The 20,501-nt window shown below is 36.4% G+C and overlaps 3 protein-coding genes across 3 annotated transcripts; 1 reads left to right on the top strand and 2 right to left on the bottom strand.

The window, feature by feature from the left end:
• Positions 1–297: 297 nt before the first annotated feature.
• On the bottom strand, positions 298–7,434 carry LOC141626788 (uncharacterized). The gene is made up of 4 exons (XM_074440437.1): positions 6,968–7,434; positions 6,002–6,166; positions 2,301–2,785; positions 298–1,011 (listed from the first exon to the last, which is right to left on the bottom strand). Exons 1-4 carry the CDS (start codon positions 7,251–7,253, stop codon positions 640–642), a joined length of 1,308 nt encoding a protein of 435 aa, XP_074296538.1. The 5' UTR covers positions 7,254–7,434; the 3' UTR covers positions 298–639.
• Positions 7,435–9,084: 1,650 nt separating this feature from the next.
• On the top strand, positions 9,085–10,146 carry LOC141627937 (uncharacterized). The gene has a single exon (XM_074441130.1). The coding sequence runs from the start codon at positions 9,085–9,087 to the stop codon at positions 10,144–10,146; it is 1,062 nt and encodes a 353-aa protein (XP_074297231.1).
• A 3,725-nt stretch (positions 10,147–13,871) lies between these two features.
• LOC141626453 (NAD(P)H dehydrogenase (quinone) FQR1-like) lies at positions 13,872–19,046 on the bottom strand. The gene is made up of 4 exons (XM_074440256.1): positions 18,783–19,046; positions 16,550–16,643; positions 15,072–15,334; positions 13,872–14,561 (listed from the first exon to the last, which is right to left on the bottom strand). The coding sequence occupies exons 1-4, from the start codon at positions 18,803–18,805 to the stop codon at positions 14,330–14,332; spliced, it is 612 nt and encodes a 203-aa protein (XP_074296357.1). The 5' UTR covers positions 18,806–19,046; the 3' UTR covers positions 13,872–14,329.
• Between the last annotated feature and the right edge of the window lie 1,455 nt (positions 19,047–20,501).

Genomic DNA, 20,501 nt, shown 5'->3' with positions numbered 1-20,501 from the left:
ATGCGTACTGCGAAAATCAATACCCTTAATTAATTAATTGAATTTTGTAGAATCTAATCAAATGGATTGTATTTGACTTGTAAAAGGGGCTAGTATGTTAACAGCCACCAAATTTTGGAGATGAACATGGGTATATAGCATATATGATATATATATCTACAATCTTACGTAAAATGATTAGTTTTTCATAGTTGATAAAGTTTCATATCCTATCTAATTCAGATAGTTTATCTTCTTATTTAATATAGATAGATTTTAGTATTTAGTATTTTTTGAGAGTTGGACTCTCCGTAATCGCTCGAAAAAAGCTTCCTTTATTAATATAGATAGATAGATAGATAGATAGATATTGATGTACAGTCTCATCTTAACATTGGGAGTCTTGACTAACATTTCTGGTTAATAACTATTCTTAAGCTACTGTAACATCAAAGAGAAGATGCCCAGATAACGAATTAACAATACCGTATAAATGTTTAAGCGTCTCATCTGATCACCATGCCTTGAAATCCGAAACACAAAGACGCTCCAGGTGTAAAAAAGTGAGTACCAGAGTCTTTTACTAGTGCAGGAGTCACAAAGCGCATCGTGGTGGACCAAAGAGCCCCTACACGGATGAGGTAGCACAGCGGTGGTATCTCACTCGATAACAGAAACATTACCATCCCAGCTACAAGAAGCAATAACATTCGGTATGAGAGGATGAAAATCGACATCTATGCATGGCTGAGCATAAACTTTAATCGTCTTGATGATATTGGATGATTTGACGTGATAGAAATAAATGGAACCGTCGGAAGAGCCGGAGGCGAGTATCTCTCCATCAGCATTGAAACCACACATGATAGGAAAGCCAGACACTTGATGGGATTCATATCTCTTGTACTTGTCTAATCTAAATGGATGTTTAGTAGAAAAGATGGCAATGTAGTTTCCGTTTGACTGAGCTACAAATGATGGCTCAAAAGGGTGACATCTAACACAAGAACAGGTGTATGCTTCCACATAAACCTGTGGGAAATAAAATTAAAATTGAAATTAACATCAAGTTGTACTTCTAAGAATCAAACCTATATCAAAGCACCTTCGTTTTACCGGAATATGATATATGTGAGATTTCAGCAAAAAAAAAAAAAAAAAAGAATGTAGTGCTTATCACAAACAATTGAATATTATTGGCAAGATCCCTGCAGGTAACACTAGAATTCAGCATGTTAAACATTAAACAAGTTAGCCAAGCGAAGACTGAGGCCAAAATGACACAGCTCAGTTAATCAACTTCAATTATTTAATTTTAATGCATAGCCCGAGGGAATGGCTGTTTACAAAAGTTATTCCCTTCAAAAACAAAAGTTATTTATTTAATTGTATTACATTTTGTTTTCTACTGATTATGTTAAGTTTAGTTATTTGAAGTCCGGGTACTCGGCAGTGGCGAATCTAGGATTTATGGAATGAGGGTGTTTAGTAAAAGTTATAGCATAAAAAAACGCCGAAATCCAAATTAGGCATGTCCCTAACATTTCGGGGGCCTTGTGCAATATTTAAAAAATAGCCACTTTTAACAATAAGTTTTAACAATAAGTTATATTAATATATAATTTTTAATTAATACTTGATAAATGCTAAAATAATAATCTGATAATGGAGAGCGGTAGCAAGGCTCACCGAAGTACTTATTTTTAAATATGATTACGGTTCTTTAAAATATCACTATATTGTCATTGTCATGGTGGTTGGATGAAGGTAAATTGCAAATAATATATTGTCATTGTCATGGTGGTTGGATGAAGGTAAATTGCAAATAAGTTGATGCAGGTTCGATCCTTCCTAACAACAGTACAACACCCTCAATTGATTTTTAATATGCAAATTTAAAAATAAAAGTAAAAAATGCAATTGTTGGGGTTCGAACACAGGTTGTCTAGAAGATGGGTGATTGTTCTACCACTACACCACTGCAATTAATTAGAATCTAATCACACAATTATAGATATATCTTTTATTTCCAGGATTAATGGGGGTGATGGTTCACCCCCATCACCCCCTATAAACCCGCCCCTGGTACTCGGGTAGCCTAATTCCTAGTACGCCCCAATATGAATATGTAAAATCAATACATGATATGCACTTCGTAGATCATATATGACATAACTACATAATATAGATTTTAACCACACTACATTACAGCCTAATACGAATGCAGAGTACCTATTACTCCATATCTAACAAGGTCAAATAGAGGTGTAGCAACTAGCAAGCGTGCCAAACAAAAAACAAAAAAGAAAAATCAATCTTACCTGATTGGAGAGTGGCACCTCTCGATAAATATCCCAGACGATGAGAGAGTTCTCACTCAGATTGCTGTTTGATACATCACTCGAAGAGATAAACTGCTTCCCATCCACCATAAATTCCACATCAAGTATCGGCCCTAAAAGTTTTACATATTCATGGACCACGTTTCCTGTTCGGATATCCCACAGCTTGAGAAAGCCCTTGGATCCACCGGAGATAAAGAGATTGGGGTTGTGAGGATGAAACTTAATAGTAGTAACAGCCTGATTTTCAGTGAAAACCTGAGACTCTGTCCCCTTCTCAATGTCGACCAATCTTGAACAGCAATCATAACCACAAGAAAGAACCAAATGTCCCAGAGGTGACCACTTCACATCTTTCACAGCTGCCTTATGATAAGTAAATGCACGTGCCTTTTTATGTAGCTCACTCCAAACATTCCAAATGTAGACAGTACCATCCATTCCAGCAGACGCTAAAAGATGGGCTGTCGACTAAATTAAACAAACGCATTAATAAAAAAGAATGAACCCACAAAAAAAGGTATTCTGAAGACACTACCAAGAAAATTCACAAGTTAAATTTGTCATTCCTTGGTTACCCAAATTCTCATATGCTATGTTGATCGACCTAGAACAAGTGTGATGAAAACCAAGAGCTTAAATAATAAATTGGGAAAGATAATAAACAAAATATTCAACATGAAAAGGTCAAAAAAAAGTAAAAGCATCATAGACAAAAAAATTCAAACTCCCTTGGCAACATGGATTATACTTATATCTATGTTACTCCGACACTTCACTTAGCTGCCATGTCGCGTGTCCGACACCTATCATGTCGACACCGACACGACACTTCATTTTAGACCAAAAAATTGAAAAATTTGCACAAAATAGCTGTATCTAACACTCGACACGTGTCAGAAACGACACTCGTGTCGGAGAGTCGGGGTAACACAGACTTATATGCCAGAAGAATCTTCCATCCATTGTCCCCTTTGAAATAAGGTACACTCTAGCACACTTAACTGATTCATGAACTCACCCACAGTGTGAAAGATTCCCTTACAAAAATAAAATACTTAATATACATAAAATCTCACTAACTGATAATTATGTGAGACAGATATCACAAGTATAAGTGAAAGATAATAAAAAATTGCTTCTGACCCTGTTTGACCTAATGAACACCACCCTCGTGACCTAGACCACCTTCTTTTTCTCAGTTGTAATGAGGGGGCGTTTGGTTGGCAAAGGGTAAGGGAATGGAATCAAGAAAGGGAATAGAAAAGGAAAGGAAAAGAATTCTCTTTGATTTTACTCATTGTTTGGTATAATAAGGTAAAGGACTGAAAAAATAATCAAGTACCATCTAAATCCACCCAAACCCAAAACCACCTCTACCAACGTTGCCTTTTTGAAGACCCAACCTACCCATAACCGCCACTCAAATCACCAAACAAAAAGTCATTGCCCAACATCTGTGATAATTTTCATAATTAGTATATGCACAGCCACAATGAAGACCAATCTCGTTGATACTCACGTTTTCATGTGCAACTTTTTAACAAAGTCATGCCATATTCAAACATCTGCACTTTACTTTTGGCCAAACGAATATCATGTTCCTATGTACAGCTTTTTGACAAGTTCATGTGGATAGAGCCATAGAGGTCTCATAACACGAGATCTCATTAATTAGCCGCATATTTTGGTGTTAGACATGTGGTTATAAGGGTTGGGTAACATTTTTGGGTGGTAGGAGAGGGGACTGACGAGGGAGGTGCGATGGGGATGAAATGGACTCGCCGGCGGGATGCCGAAGTAGGTGTGATATAAAATTACCACGAGTTTTATCAAATTGATGTAAAACTTAGTCGATTTTTATGTTAGTTTTAGATTAATGAAAACGCAACGGAATTAATGTGTTTATGTTTAGTTTTTTTGTATGATTTGAACGAAAAATAAAGGATATGAAGTGAATTGCTCTCCTTCCTCGCAAGAAATTCGAAACAACACACAACTAACACTCAACCTCGCAAGGAAGAATGGTAACTATCTCACCCTCGCAAGAATGAAATAACAAATTTATAACTCGCAAGCTATAAACCACACAAGTATAAAACTTGAATTAAACTCTCCCTTTTTGATTGATTAAAACTTATTACAAAACCTCGTATTCATACTAAAATAGAACAACCTAAGACTCCTAAAAATAATAATAAACCTTCCTAAACAAGTTAGGAAAAAAACTGTGTATTGCCAAGGTCTTCATTAGTACTTATGTAATGACACTAATTATTATTACGTCCTAATACATTGCATATTATTCTAGGAGTTATATACCGTAACTCCTAATATCCTAATAAAGGACTACAGCGTAGTTAGGGCATTCCTTTGTCCATAACCTAGTAAAGGACTACGGAGTAGTTACGGAACTCCTAATATCCTAATAAAGGATTACGGTGTAGTGAGGGCATTACGGACTAGTGAGGGCATTACTTTGTCCATATCTAATATCCTAATAAAGGATTACGGTGTAGTAAGGGCCTTACTTGGTCCACAACTAATATCCTAGTAAAGGACACTACGGAGTAGTTAGGGCATTCCTTTGTCGTTGAACTCAAAAGAACAACATTTACGTAAAAGAAGTTGACCAAATACCATAAAAATCTGGATTAAAATAGTAGCAGCATTCATATAATCATATCACCATACACGGCAGATTATAGCCAGGCATTTTAGTATATTTCTTTTAATCTTCCTTTTTACTATTTTGTTTCCTTTTTATTTGATTTGATTTGTTTTGTTTTTACAGACCATGGAGAATATCCGATTTCTTATTTTATTTTTATTTCTTTTTTACATTTTTTTTCATTTTATGATTTACACCCTTTCTCTATTCATTCTCTGTTTATTTGGGTTTCAATTTATTCTTTTTTAGGTCCTAAGGGACAGTCTCTCACCAGATTATAGCCAGTAAAGAGAGTCATTGGTATCATGATGTGTAATCGGCCATTACATTTTAGTCTCTTAGAGTTGTTCATATATGAGTTAGAACAACCATTGGTATATCTTAAAGTCATGGACTAGTCACAAATTCTCTTCAACTAGTCACAAAGTGCTATTCAGATGTTGGATGCAGTCCCACTCATCTTTTGTCAGTAACTAGGAGTCTAGGACATAATAGATAAATAGTTGATCGACTTGATCCTAGAGAAATTATAGATCCACTGAAAAAAGTTTATTTTTATATACAAATGGGCAAACGACTTGAAACAAATGGAAAAAGGACTTAAACAAATTTGGCCAACATGACATATTGACAGTCAAATGAGTGGATCATTGATGTGTAATCGGCCATTGCAATTTACAGCCAGGAACAAAAACACACGGCACATACATAAGTTCCTAATAAAGTTAATTATGAATTCAAGGTCACAAACTCTACTATTTTATGTTTTGAAGAAGATAGAGTAACATCAACAACCAACATATAACATACACAAGTAAACCTACACAAGACCGAACAATAAATTTGAAGAAAAGAAGTGAAATAAAGGGAAAGGATAGAGACAAATTGTTTGGACAAAGCACTACAAATCAATTCTATTTACTACGGAAGTTTCATAATCACTACACTATGTCACACTGTAAAGACAAGAGATAAACATGAGCGATCGCCGGAATAAAAATTAACTAACCGTGATTTGTTGACCACTGCACAGCATTGACTGGTTTCAGATGCCCATGTAAATCAATCGAAACCCTGCTAGGCAATTTGTTCTTCTCAGAGCCATTTTTAGTTTGCTTCCTCAGATACAATTGAATATCATGGCGCAAATTTTCTTTCAATATACTTTCCATGGCTGCCAACAAAATTACAGATATAGGCTTAAAATTGATTGGGACGGAAGGAGTCTAAGAATTCTTAACACCAAAAATAATGTGTAGAGTGTAGTAGTGCTTTGACTGCTTTCGATTAATTCAATAAGCTCTAACACCCAAAGTCAGTTCCTCTGCCAATACAGTAAACCCAAATCCAAGTCCGGCTTGTATAACCTTTTATCCATTTTGAGAACCATTACAAACCCGAGGCTCATTACAACGACTTCCTAGGCGTCAATCTCCAAAACACACCCAAAAAATCTCAGCTATGGCGCAGTAAAAAAAACTAACGTACATTCCAATCAAAAAATGTACTCCCTCCGTCCCGGTCATTTGTTGTCCTTTGATTTTGGCACAAAGACCAAGGAAAGGGGAGGGGGCCAATTACAAAATGACAAGTGGAATAAATTGAGTGTGAATGATCAAATTACTCATCAAATCCATTCTTAAAATAGAAAGGACAACAAATGACTGAGACACCCAAAATAGAAAAGGACAACAAATGACCGGAACAGAGGGAGTATCTAGTTTCCTGCTCCAAGTCCGCATACATCTAACAACCCAAACATGTCTACTCGAAGTTTGCCAAACTGTTGTAATGCGAGGCGCGCAAAATTCGAGTGCTCTTATAAGGGTATTTAAGTAAAACAGCAGAAAACCGTTAACCAAAGGCAATAGTTCAATCAACAAAATTCAATCGCAATTAAAGAAATACAAAACAAATTACTTAGTTTAACATTCGCGGAAATAATTAAAAAAGCCGAAATTAGAGAGAAAATAACCAGGTTGGGGAAGGAGAGGTGAGGTATTAGGTTCGGAAGCAGCGGAAGCAGAAGAAGCAGCAGAAGCGAGGAGAGCTTTCTCTCGTTTGGAAACATATCGACCTGGAAGCGGAGCGGCGGTTTGGGGAAGTGGAGGATGGGAGGTAGGTTCGGGACGAGGGTAGGGAGGCGTGGAAGGGTAGTATGGTAATTTGAGGCGCTTGCGAGGGGGAGGATTGAGGTTTGGATGGGTTGGTTCGTCGTCGTCGTCGGAATTGTTGGAGTATGATTGGGAGATCAAATCCATGCCTGTTGCCTGTTGCCTGTTGCCTGTTGCGTGTTGCCGAGTACGAAACGCAGTTTGGTTTATGGGTGTATCATGTATGAAGTGGTTTTGGTCATGGATGGCCCCGCCAATTCTCTCATAAAACCATCCTATCAGTATATTACGGCCTTAGAGACTTACAGATCCTAAATGAGAAAAAATTAATTTACTTTTCATTCTTTTTCTACTTATAATTAATTTTGTTATTTTATAATGATCATAGTCCTAATACGGTAACAAACTAACAAATACTCCCTTTATACTGATTATTTGTTGTCATTTTTCATTTTTGGGTGTTTTCAATTGTTGTCATTTCTGTTTTAAGAATAAACTTGATGCGCAATTTGATCATTCACATTCAATTTATTTTACTTGTCATTTAGTAATTGGTCCTCTCTTATTTCCTTAGTCTTTGTGCCAAAATCAAAAGGCAACAATTAACCTGAGGGAGTAATAACTTTAATTGTATGACTGTCTCTTGAGTACATTTTGTAAAACACAAGTTGTGGCCGAAAAATAGGTGACAAGAAAAGTTAAAACATGGAAACGAAAATTGAATTTCATCAAGCTTATTAAAATTGAAACTCATCTAAAAGAAAAGTTAAAACATCTTTAGCGGGTCTTGTTTCAGACCACTCAACCCTCATTATATATTTTTGTGTGATTTAACTTAGGATTGGTCTTAATCAAGAATTTGTTATTTCTCATAGCCTAAAATTCTGTGTCCGTTTTTGAAATAATGCTCAAAAATAAAAGAATTGTCGTTTTGGGTCGATTTTGAAAATATTTATCGAAATGGTGTCCACGTAGGCTCGGTTTTTACGAGCCTGTATGGGGTTTAAACACGCCATACGTATTGGCGTGTTTAGTTCTCAGAACACGTCATTGGATATGGCGTGTTTAAGCAGCCCAAAATTCCAACCCAAGTCCAGTAGCTGCGTTATTGGAAGGAAATAGAACACGCAATTACGTATGGCGTGTCTTCGCCAATAAACACGCCAATACGTATGGCGTGTTTGGTCAGATTTCTTTTTTTTTTAACAAATGTTGTATTTCCGTCACTTTCTACCAAATAAAACAAACCATTCACCATCTCCGCCTCACAAACACCCCAAGTGCGATAGAACAAACCTCACTCCCCTTCTTATTTCTTCACCTCACACTCATGTCCGGCGAATCTCCGGCGTGTCTCCGGCATTATATTGGGTTTTTGCTTTTCAAATTATACATTCTACCTAATTAGCAAGGTAATTTAATTCTTTTAACTTATTAAATTTCATCTTTTGAATGTAGATTTAGCTTATTTTGTCTTCATTGTTGGTAATTATGTTGTTTTGTGCTTAGATCTACAATTTATATGTGTTAATTTAAGGTTGTTTGAAAAAAAAAACCCAAATTTCGAAACCCTAATTAAGATGAACGATTTATGTATTTTAATTGTTGTGTTAAGTATGTATTTTAGGGAATTAGGTTATAGGTAGTTGATTTATACTAAATTTGTTCAATTTTTTTGTATAGAATGGAAATTTGTGATTTTCCTCTTATTTGTTATTGTGATGGAGAAGTGTTGGAGCAAAATGGATGTGTAACTTATAGAGGAGGGAATCAATGTTTTATTCTAGCTAGTACAAAGATGACATATCTAGAATTAGTTGAAGAGATATATAAGGGAATCGGCGTTCAAAGTTTGGGTACTTAGTTGAAGGTGATGATGAAATTTCCAAGTGTCGGGTGTTTCAAAATTGTACCCCTTAATAATGAGGGAGCCTTTAAAGCGTTATGGGCAAGTATTCGTCATTCACATGCTCCTTCAATGGACATATTTGTAGAAGTTTCCACTAGTCAAATTGTCACTCCTACACCAAGTATTAGGCTAGATAATGTTGCTCAATTTGTTTCACTTGAAACTAATGACGTAAATGATGGGGAATTTTATGGTAACTTAGAAGGTGATGAGATTGATGAGGAATTGGCAATTCTTGATGAGAATTTGTTGGCAAATGAAGAAGATGGTGATGATGATCTTGTCTTTGCTAGTGCTCCCATTGTTGAGTTTAATAAGATTGATCAATTAGATGAGGATGAATTGAATAGTTGGAAAACTTGGGAAAATATGGTAAGATATGAACATGGCAAAGAGTTTGCGGTTGGACAAGTGTTCCCAAACAAAGCTTCACTTAGCGATGAGGTGACATCATATTGTGTTAAAGCAAATCAATTTTTCAAAGTTGCTGAATCAAAGCCTAATACTATTACCTTCAAATGTGGCCAGTCTCCTACACCATGTAATTGGCGGTTAAGGGCTACACAAAATTCTGAAGTTTTTACCATTGTCACATACAAAGGTCCTCATGATGAGTCTTGTGTTTGTGACATGGTACCTCAAGACCACATGAATTTGAAACGAGCATTCATAAGTCATGAGATTCGTAACCTTGTTGAGGGAGATTGGGGATATAAAGTAAACTCTGTTGTTACTTATATTTTAGATAAATATGGTTACACAATTTCATACACCAAAGCTTGGAATGCAAAACAAAGAGCAATTGAGGAAATATTTGGAGATTGGGATAAATCATATGAGTTGCTACCTCTTTTCATGCAAGGCTTAAAAGAATCTAATCCTGGCACTATTGTTCAATTTTATACAACACCAACAACGAACCCAAATGTGCAAACATTCAAGCGTGTTTTTTGGGCATTTAAACCATGTATTGATGGCTTTGAACATTGTCGGCCAGTTTTAAGCATTGATGGAACTCACTTATATGGAAAGTTCAAGGGAATTATTTTGAAAGCTATGTCAATTGATGCCAATAACCAAATTTTCCCGGTTGCTTTTGCTATTGTTGAAGCCGAAAATACCGATAGTTGACCTTGGTTTATGTCTTGCATAAGAGTATTTGTTACCAAAAGAAGTGGGTTGTGTGTCATTTCCGATAGACACAAAGGGATTATGAAAGCAATGAGTGAAGTTGGTAGTGGGTGGGAGGAGCCGTATGCTTATCATAGGGTTTGCATTCGTCATTTGGCTTCAAATGTTAATACAAGATTTAGAAATAATGCAGTGAAAGAAATGTTTGGGTCAACGGCAATGCAATTACAAAACAAGAAGTTTGACATAGGATTTCATCGCCTAGGTGAGTTGAATAGAGAGGCACAACAATATGTTGTTGAAATTGGAATAAAGAAGTGGTCAATTTGCCATGATGATGGACATAGATATGGAATATTGACTACTAACTTGGCGGAGGCATTTAATAATGTTCTTAAAGGAGCACGTTTTCTACCCGTAACGACACTCGTAAAGTGTGTATTTTTTAGAGTTAATGCATACTTTGTTGAGCGACGTGAGTTTGCAAGGAAACGGTTGATGAAGGGGCTTCATTATAGTCCGAAGATTACAACCTTGTTGGAGGAAAATTGCAAAAAAGGAGCATAGCATAAGGTTGTGGATTTTGACCATGTCGGAGGGGTGTACCAAGTCACAACACGTAGAGGTTCACGACCCATGTCACATGGTAACCATTTGCACACCGTTGATTTATCCAAGAGGACATGTACTTGTAACAAGTTCCAAACATACAAGTATCCATGTTCACATGTGTATGCCGTTTGTAAAAAGAAGGGTTTAAATGCTACTCAATTTGTGGACATCGCCTACACTACCGGAGAACACTTAGCTTCATATGCTTCTAAATTTCACCCTTTGAAAGATGAGGCTTATTGGGGTCCTTACAATGGGCCTAAAATAGTGTGCGATGAGCAAAATAAACGGGGAAAAGGAAGACGGAAGAATAAAAGATTTGTTAATGAAATGGATGAGAAGAGTAAGAACAAGGTGTCATGTAGTTTGTGTCGTGGTTTAGACCACAATAAAAAAAACTTGTACCATGAGAGTTAACAATTCACAAGGGTATTCTACTACTTACACTTGTCTTTAATTTTTTTTATTTCCATAACTTTTTGTTATTATTTCAACATTTATTTTATGCTAATTTAATAATGTTCTTTTAAATGTGCAGGAATAATGGAACATCAACAACAAAGCCCGGTGAACCCGGAACTTCTCACACAACAAGAGGTTCACAGGAGCAAGGCAATATTGGAAGGGGGGACGACGTTGGTTCCCTCCGATGTAGGTCACACTTAGTTTCGCACAAGGGGTTTTTGGTAAGTGATCATGTAGTTAATTTCATTAGGGACACTCAGGTTTTTTTTTTTTTTTTATTCATAGGTTAGTGTGTTTGAAGTTTAATGTGGATTTAATATGTGATTTGGTTGAGCGATGGAGGCCGGAAACCCATTCATTTCACTTGACTATTGGCGAGGCTACTGTGACCTTGCAAGATGTTCAAGTGTTGTTAGGGCTACGGATTAGAGGGGATATTGTTAGTGGAACAACCGCTTATAATTGGCTCTTGTTAGTAACTGAACTCTTAGGCAAAACACCGGGTGTTGGAGACCTTAAGGGGGCTTCTTTGAGGATTGGTTGGTTGTTGGAACAATTTAGTGGTCTTCCGGAAGATGCAAATGAAGATGTTCTACATCAATATGTGAGGGCGTATTTGCTTATCTTAATGGCAACTATCATGTTTCCAGATAAGAGTGGTAATGACATTCAAGTTGTTTATTTGCCTTTGTTGAGGGATTTGACCAACTTAGATAATTACTCTTGGGGAAGTGCCGTACTTGCTACTTTATATCGTAATTTATGTAGAGCAAGCAACGTCAAGTCCAAAGACATTGGAAGTCCCCTTATTCTATTGTAATTGTGGGCTTGGGAGAGGATTAGTATTGGTCGACCTACACTCATGGGACCCGTTAATGCTACTCATCATGGACCGGACCCATTAGGTTCTCAACATCAAATACGAATTGACTCATTGGGTCGTAGGTGGGTAAGTGTGAACGGTAAGAGACCGGAAGGGGTGACCACACTAATTGGGTATAGGGATGCTTTCGATTCAATGCGACATGAACAGTTTATATGGCAACCTTACACCCGACAGATTTTGTCTTTTTTGCCCGAGTTTTGTTATGATGACTCCGACGATTGGGCAGTGATGGCACCTATGATTTGTTTCGACATTGTTGAGTGGCATTTTCCTAATAGGGTAGCTCGTCAATTTGGGTGGAAACAAGAAATCCCTTTAAATTCTAATACCGAACCTAACTTGCACAAAGTTGACAAAATGGGTGCCTCTTCACGGAATTAGATAGAAAAACATCAACCCTACATATCAAGTTGGGTTAGGAGGGGTGATTTTCGGTTCTTTGGTGTAGAGGATGATAATGAAATGAGTTACTACGACCCTTACATGGTTTGGTACCGGGATCGCACTATTCTTCGCATGAACCCTTTCTCCCAACAAGCTACTTATCAAGCACCATTTGGAGCCATACAATATCTTGTAAGTACACTTAATATACTTGTCTTTTAATTCTTAACCAATATTTCATAAAATGTGATTTGCTTATACTACTTATTTTGTTTTAGGCGCATGGTTTCGTCAATATCCATGATACATGTGATAAGGAGCTTCAACAAATGCCTCTTGAGGTGCCTCCTCATTTCCGCTCAATGGTTTCACACCTACGGGACTACTCCTCTCAATCTCTTGAACATGTAGGCTATTACCATCTTCTTCAACCAACCGTAGAATCAAGGGAAGAAAGTTCACCAATGGTTCAAGAGTCACTCGACTCAATGAATGTGGATGACGATGCACCTTTGGTTCAATACACTAGGAGGGTTAGACGCTCTAATCCTTCTAAGTCTTCCATGTCTTCAATGTCACCCGTCAATGAACAAGGTACCCCAGAGCCTAGGAAAGGGTTTTGGAGTCGCCTTCGAGGAAAGAACAAGAAGAAGACTTGATGTAATAGTTAGAGGATTAATGTATTTGACAATTTAGATGGTTAATTTGTTTGACATTTTAGTTGTAAATCTTTGAATTTAATCCCCTTGTGCGAAGCTTATGTGGTTTGTAAACTCGGTTTTTATTTTTAATAGACAATGGTTTGTGTCCAATTTGCATTGTTGAGTTTGGTTTTCTTTTTTGGCAAGGGAACGAAGGAAAATTGTCCAGCTTTGAAAAAAAAATGAACCTGGAAGAACCCGCCACATACAATGGCGTGTTTCAAGAGGAAGACACGCCATACGTAATGTCGTGTTTAGTATTTGGCATTCTGATCAGCTACTGGAAAGGATGTGAAAAACACACTGCTTAAACACGCCATTAGCTATGGCGTGTTTATTTCACAAGACACGCCATTAGCTATGGCGTGTTTCCTTTGTTTCACTTGTTCAGCTACTGTCTTGGGATGGAATTTTAGACTGATTAAACACGCCATATCCAATGGCGTGTTCTTTGAACTAAACACGCCAATACGTATGGCGTGTTTAAACCCATACAGGCTCGTAAAAACCGAGCCTACGTGGACACCATTTCGATAAATATTTTCAAAACTGACCCAAAACGACAATTCTTTTATTTTTCAGCATTATTTCAAAAGTGGACTCTAAAATTCTAGAAATCTGTCCATCCTTTTCATATATTTTCAAACAATTGAGAAGTCACATAAGTCAAGACCATGAAAACAAATGCATCACTCTTTTATAATTGCGTACAAAAACACAAAATATGACATTTATTTATCACTCCGACAAAAACACAAAATAAAACGAACAAAATTCACAAAAACAAACAAAATAAAACGAACAAAATTTACAAAAACAAACATCTGAAACTGAAAAAAAAAAGCAAAAAATGGTGTGATTAAGAATGCTCGCATTTAATTTAACAAAAATTCTCATTATAGACGGACACTATCCGTCTATAAGTATAGACGGATACCATTTCTCCTCACAAAATACCCATTTGCTATAAAATGGGATGCACATGGGGTGCCCCACCTTGTCCCCCCTACCCATTTTATTAGAGGTCTTTACCCATCTATACGCCACACCCGTCTATACCAAGACCTATTATTAATTTAAGTATCTAATGATAGTATGATCCACTGTGTAGCAATGATTGCGAAGAAAACCAAGATCAAGCACCTCCTTTAAGCTTCTTAGTGATGGTGGCAATGTACTTGCCCTGGTATCTAGCTTGTTCCAACTCCAGCTCTGTAGGCTGTCTCGAACCATCTCCGGCAAAAGTTCCGGCTCCATATGGGCTTCCTCCTTTCACGTTTTCCATCTCAAACATGCCGGCACCAAATGTGTATCCGATTGGAACAAAGATCATACCATGGTGAGCCAACTGAGTTACGGCTGTCAAACTGTAACAAGCATCACATAAAAAGATAACTTCAATATATATTCAACCCAAAATGTCCATGTGTGTGGCCCCGATTCTTTTCATGGATTTAACAGGACATCAAATTCCTTGACCATGGAGTGACTTATATGAACTGAACTGTAAGTGCTTTCAAGTAGATGACGATAGTTCCTCGACTAATTTTGTCCAGTCAATGTAATTAGCAGTAAGGAGGGTCTGGTCTACTTTGTGTATAGGTGGTCAAGGTGGAGAATCCACCCCAAGTTTTCTTCCTACAGGACCTCACATGTGACTAGGAGGGTTGAAGAGAGCTTGAAGTCTCTAACCCATAATCCCGGTATATATAGACACAAAATTGGTGAGAGCTGATCACATTAGGTAAACTTTTCTCCTCCTGGTAGGTGGTATCCCATATTTACTTTAACAATTAGTTTACGCAGGCCTACTCTTTTTTAAAAATATCTATTCTATTCAGAAATTAAAACATTATCATGAAATAGTGGGAACTTACGCAGTGGTCTCCTGACCGCCACCTTGAGATCCAGTACTGAAGAAGAGGCCAGCGGGCTTTCCTGCAAGTTCTTGAGTTTTCCATAGACCTCCGGTCGCATCAAGAAAAGCCTTGAATTGCGCAGACATCATTCCAAATCTCGTGGGGAACCCGAAGATAAATCCATCGGCTTCAGTAAGCTCCTTTGGGGTTATAATTGGGGTGTTGCTCTTTGGTGCTGCACTCATCTTACCAAGCACCTCATCAGATAAAGTTTCAGGGACCTGTTTCATACAGTCTCAGCTAGTCAGTGTCAGCATTACATAATACATAAAAAAATGTACTAATGTCGGCATTACATAATACAGCAAAATCATGTTCATAAAAGCTAACTTTTTTTTTACCAAGTAATTATACCAAGACCAAAAGCCAAGGGCCTGTCATGAGGCAGCACTAGAAGTACAATAAAGAAGACTTTTGGAAGGAACAACGAGTAAGTGACTGTCATATATGCCAGGCATTTGACCTTCTATGCCTATTTCCTAGCAGTTCATTGACCAAAAACCAGGAAACCACAGTTGCCAGTTGGTATAAGAAAGATATGGTAAAAGTGATGGGGAAAAAAATTGAAACAGAAACAGTGTGACAGTTGAATAGAGGTTCTACAAAAATGTCAACAGCTTATCAAACATGGTAAACATTCAACAGCACGGCTTAGTGTTACTCTGACTCGGCTGCAAGTGTCGGACATGACACGGTGTCGGAGTGTCTCAGTTATTTTCCGTAATTTTTTTAACTGTTTTGGTCTAAAATGAAGTGTTGGAAGAGTCGCGTCGTGTCGGACTCTTGTAAGTATCAAACATGCGACCAAATTTTTGAAATGTCAAAGTAACATAGCAACTTACAAATGTTTGATCTAGAGTAAGCAATAGACAAAAAAATTCAGAATATAATGCATGTTATGTAGCAATACAATGCAGTGTCAACCGCTTAAGGAACCAGAAAGTTTGCCTTAAAGTGTCCCTTCCAATATACGCACTCATACCCCTGTGCTAACAAGTAAAGCACATAGAGGTTGTTTCCAAATCACCCCACAATAAAAAAAATAAAAAGGAAAAAGGGAAAAAGGCACAACTAATTTGGCGAGCCATTCTTCTTTACTCCATAACAAGCCAGAGCCACATAATAGTAAATCTTTGGCTCCATAGCAAATCGAAAACTTAAAAAGTGGATAAATTGTACAAAATCATAAAACAGCTTTCAAGTGTCCAATGACACTGGATGCTACAACGTGCATCATTCCTTAGCGTCAAAACCCTCTCCTCACATTTGGCGCAAATGAACCACATTCGTGAGCAAAGAATATTTTCTACATTAGCTTAAACAGTGTGTTGTCTGAAATAATTCAACTTTACTAGGAGGTATTCAAGATTTCTAATGTCTGAAATGCACCGGTTAACAGATGTAAGAAGGAAAGAAAAATAGAAGCTAATGTATACCTGCCACAATTTGGCCTCTACGCCTTCAACTGAAGCAGCTCCTTTCTGAATTTCTTCTGCTAGTTTCTGTACATGTCCATACATGGAATAGTACCTGAAACAAAGATAAACTCATGTCATAACCACTTGAAACTGATTTGCTTAAGCTATGGCAAGTTACAATAAAGATTAAAGACACATTTGTGTCCCCCTATGTTCCCAGAGGCGCGCCTATTGCAACAATCACTTTAAGCACAGATTCGAGTGGCTGATGGAGATGAAAAACACAACTCATATGAAAAGACAGCTACACATTTTCACCATGCAGAGGGGTGATAAAATTATTTGTATGAGATCATCTCCCCAAATATCAATGGATGAGAGGTTGAGAACAGATATTAACGTTCCGTATCACATAGACACTGCGTCTCTACCCACAGAAGGCTACTCAGAATACTACCATTACTGCATTACATACATCTTATCCCAAAATAAAGCAGCTAAATTGTGCATTTTCTATTGAAAACATTGTACACCCCAAAACCAACAGACCAAGCAAACATTAGGAGATAACATATCCAGTTTGACAAGGGAACTGCTGAAACAACACCAAATCACCAATACCCCCATGCTTCAAAGGCTCTCGCCTATGGCAAAGCAAGGTGGGGTCAAATATATACAGTATAGAAGTATTTATAATCCCCAGTAGAGTGTCTTCTGGTAATGCTATATTGGAAAACCCAGAAGTCAAAGCGAGACATAAAACAACGGTAATTGATAAGCATTACATATTTACATCCTTGTGCATCATCAGCCTTCACCAATGTTGTCAGGATCGGGATTCTACTTTGGATCGATGGGGAGGGTAGGATCGAATCGGTAGAATCGGATCGTAGAATCGCAAGATTCTACAAACTCACTAAATATAATTTTTTATTTGTTAAAAACATATAATTGAAAATCAAAACACTTATTTATTAATATTTATTCATAAAATATTGGTAATTAATGATTTTAGGATTATTGTATGAACAACTTACACGAAATTTGGGTTTTACGGTGTCATTATATAAAAATATATATTAATTTTTTTTATTATGGAATCGGATCGTGGGATCGTATTATGATCTCATCTCTAGAAATTTTCAAATTAATAGGATCGTAAGATTCTACAACTATGATAGAATCGTAGGATCCAGGATCGGTCAAGCATTTTTGGATCGTAAAATCGTAGAATCGTTGGATCGAATCGCAATTCTGACAACAATGGCCTTCACAACAGATAATCATTGTATCATTAAATACTAATTAAACATTGAGTCCTGAAATTTTAACTTCAACTCGAATGTGAAAAGGTTGACTATTACTTCCTAATATTATAACGATGATGCTAAACCACTCAAACAGCTAATGTCAAAGTCATTTGAAGCAAAAATCAATAAAATTCGCAAAGAAGTTTGCATCAAGCCATCAACCCCCAATCACTCTCCCTCCAACAAACATTGGTCCGAACATGATTGAAGGACTGACCATTACCATCACCACATAACATTAAGCTTTTTATATTTCATAACATAATACATTTTCTTAACACTATATTGCCAGAGTCAATAACGTAGATTGTCATTGTCACCGACTACTCAACGAAAAATGTCCAGAACAATTATATATCACATCATTGGACAATACTTATATGTTGCTAGGTCGTACAAATTTAAATTGGGAAAAATATCAGTTATTGATAATTTGATCAATTTATCATCACTCAAGAGAAAAAAAAATTACTGTAGTTTTTTTGTTTTGTGTTAAATGCGCCACAAGGAGGTACAATATCAGGGGTCAGGAATTTGAACCTGGGACCGATTGTCCACTATACCTCCCAACTTAATCGCTAGGCTAAAACCTCTTCACTACTCGAAAGAATTGATAATGATCATTGTTCCATTTGACCTCACAAAATCTCTATAATTACTGGCCTAAACTCGAAATTAATTACTACCCTGATAATGGATCAATCCAAATTTCAGCATAACCCATGAAAGGAACAGACTTTCAACAAAGTAAGCTCTACCCAGATAGCGAATCTTAATACTTAGTACAACCAATCATAAATAATTAAGCAGAATGATCAATTCCACTAAAAACTAAAACAAATTACACATAAATTAACCATCTAAAACAAGATACTGTAATTACATATCAATTAATCAACACTTAAACAAACAAAAACAAGGTAAATGGGAATTAAACTTACACAATGTAGACTTTAGTGGCCATAGATTAATGGTAATGAAATTACTAATTTACTGCTCGAAACTTTGTTTTTGTTCGTGTTGATTTTCTGAGAATTGTGAAATGAATTGGGATGACAAAAAATGAAAGAAGAGGAAAGGTATAGTATATAGTAATGGGGAGGTTTAATTTAATTGGCAGATTAAACTTTTCATGTTGGATTTAATGATTAATTAGTGTGTTCAAAGGCTGACCAGAAGACGATGTCGTTTTGTTGCCTTGCATTTGGCCCCAAATAAGTGGTAAATGCCAAATGATGCCCTCAATCTGTCACGCTTATCATCATCATGTTTTCTTATACACTTCAACCCTTCATACTATCACACCGTCCCTTTCTTTCCAAGCTAATGTATAGAAATCAAATTTACAAGATATACTAACAATTATCAACATAATTAGTTGTTCTTTTTCAATTAAAAAAGGGGAAATGATAAATACAGCCCTATAGTCCTTAGGGTTGTATTTAAGGAGTCATAAAAAGAAATAAATCCTTAATATTTGTATTAATTGTATTGAGTAATGTGTAATCTAATTCTTAATTCCTAAGTTAATACCTTATATAGAAGGTATTAAATGCTTAAATACAGCCCTAAGGGCTGTATTTAACATTACCCTTATAAAAGAAATACAATATCGATAAGTTTTCGTCTGTTAGTTAAAATTGCAAATAGCGGATCATAGGTTACAAGCTCGAATTCTTCGTCCAACACCTAATTTTGCATGCTCATTGGACATGGAAAAAACAATGGCATGTATCATGTGTGCATATAATTATAATCGATCCCTCTATTTCAATAAATTGTTTATGTTAGAATATTTAATAATATTCGAGTGACCTATGTGTTTCGGGTTTAAATACAAGTTAAGTTTATATTAAATATATTAAGAGACTTTAATATAAAAGACGACACCGTGATGGATCGGTCTCGATTAAATGTAATTAAAGTACGGGAATTATTATTCCCTCTTACCTTACCCTAATATACGTCCTCTTTCACGAAAAGGTACGATCGGGTTTGATTGTGCGAAAAGGTACGTAATATATTATATATATACTGGAAGTTAAATAATAATAATAATCATCTGACAAAAACACAAAACATACGTACATTTAAAGTGAAAAGTGAAAAGGCAGTTTCTTCTCCATCATCAAAAAACAGTAAAAAAAAGGGTTCAGGAGGAGAATCAATCGTTTTATACTTCTTATTGTATTGAGTGCGTCTGTAAGAAAGGTTAGTCTTTTACTCCGTCCATTGATTGTATTAGAGTTGAATTAATTCAAGTCTATATTGATTCTTGGGACTAATTTCATTAATGAAATCATAAAGTTTATCTTACATTTGGTATGAGAGCAATTATATATTTGATTAATTTACCCATTAAAGGTTATGGCAAATTAAATTGTGTTTGCGTGATGTTTTCGCTGCCTAATTATACTAGGAAGAATTTATTATTAATTTTATCATTCTTGTCTTTATCATAGTTAAGCATTAATTATTTTTTCTTGGTGTTCCGGGTGTAATTCTGGAGCAGGATTTATGACCACGTAAGCTTGATGAATGACGTCTTTTTACTTGTCTCTTCCTTTCGCTCTCTCCTGTAAGAATGAACAAACTGAGGGCTCGGCTTGGTACCGAGCGTACTCACTCCGACGCTCAAGTCAGTAAACTTAAAGAGATAA

This window comes from Silene latifolia, chromosome Y, assembly GCF_048544455.1.
Source record: "Silene latifolia isolate original U9 population chromosome Y, ASM4854445v1, whole genome shotgun sequence".
NCBI classification, from domain to species: domain Eukaryota; kingdom Viridiplantae; phylum Streptophyta; class Magnoliopsida; order Caryophyllales; family Caryophyllaceae; genus Silene; species Silene latifolia.
Note: the sequence above shows the minus strand (reverse complement) of the source record. Positions and strands in the feature narration are given on the sequence as shown.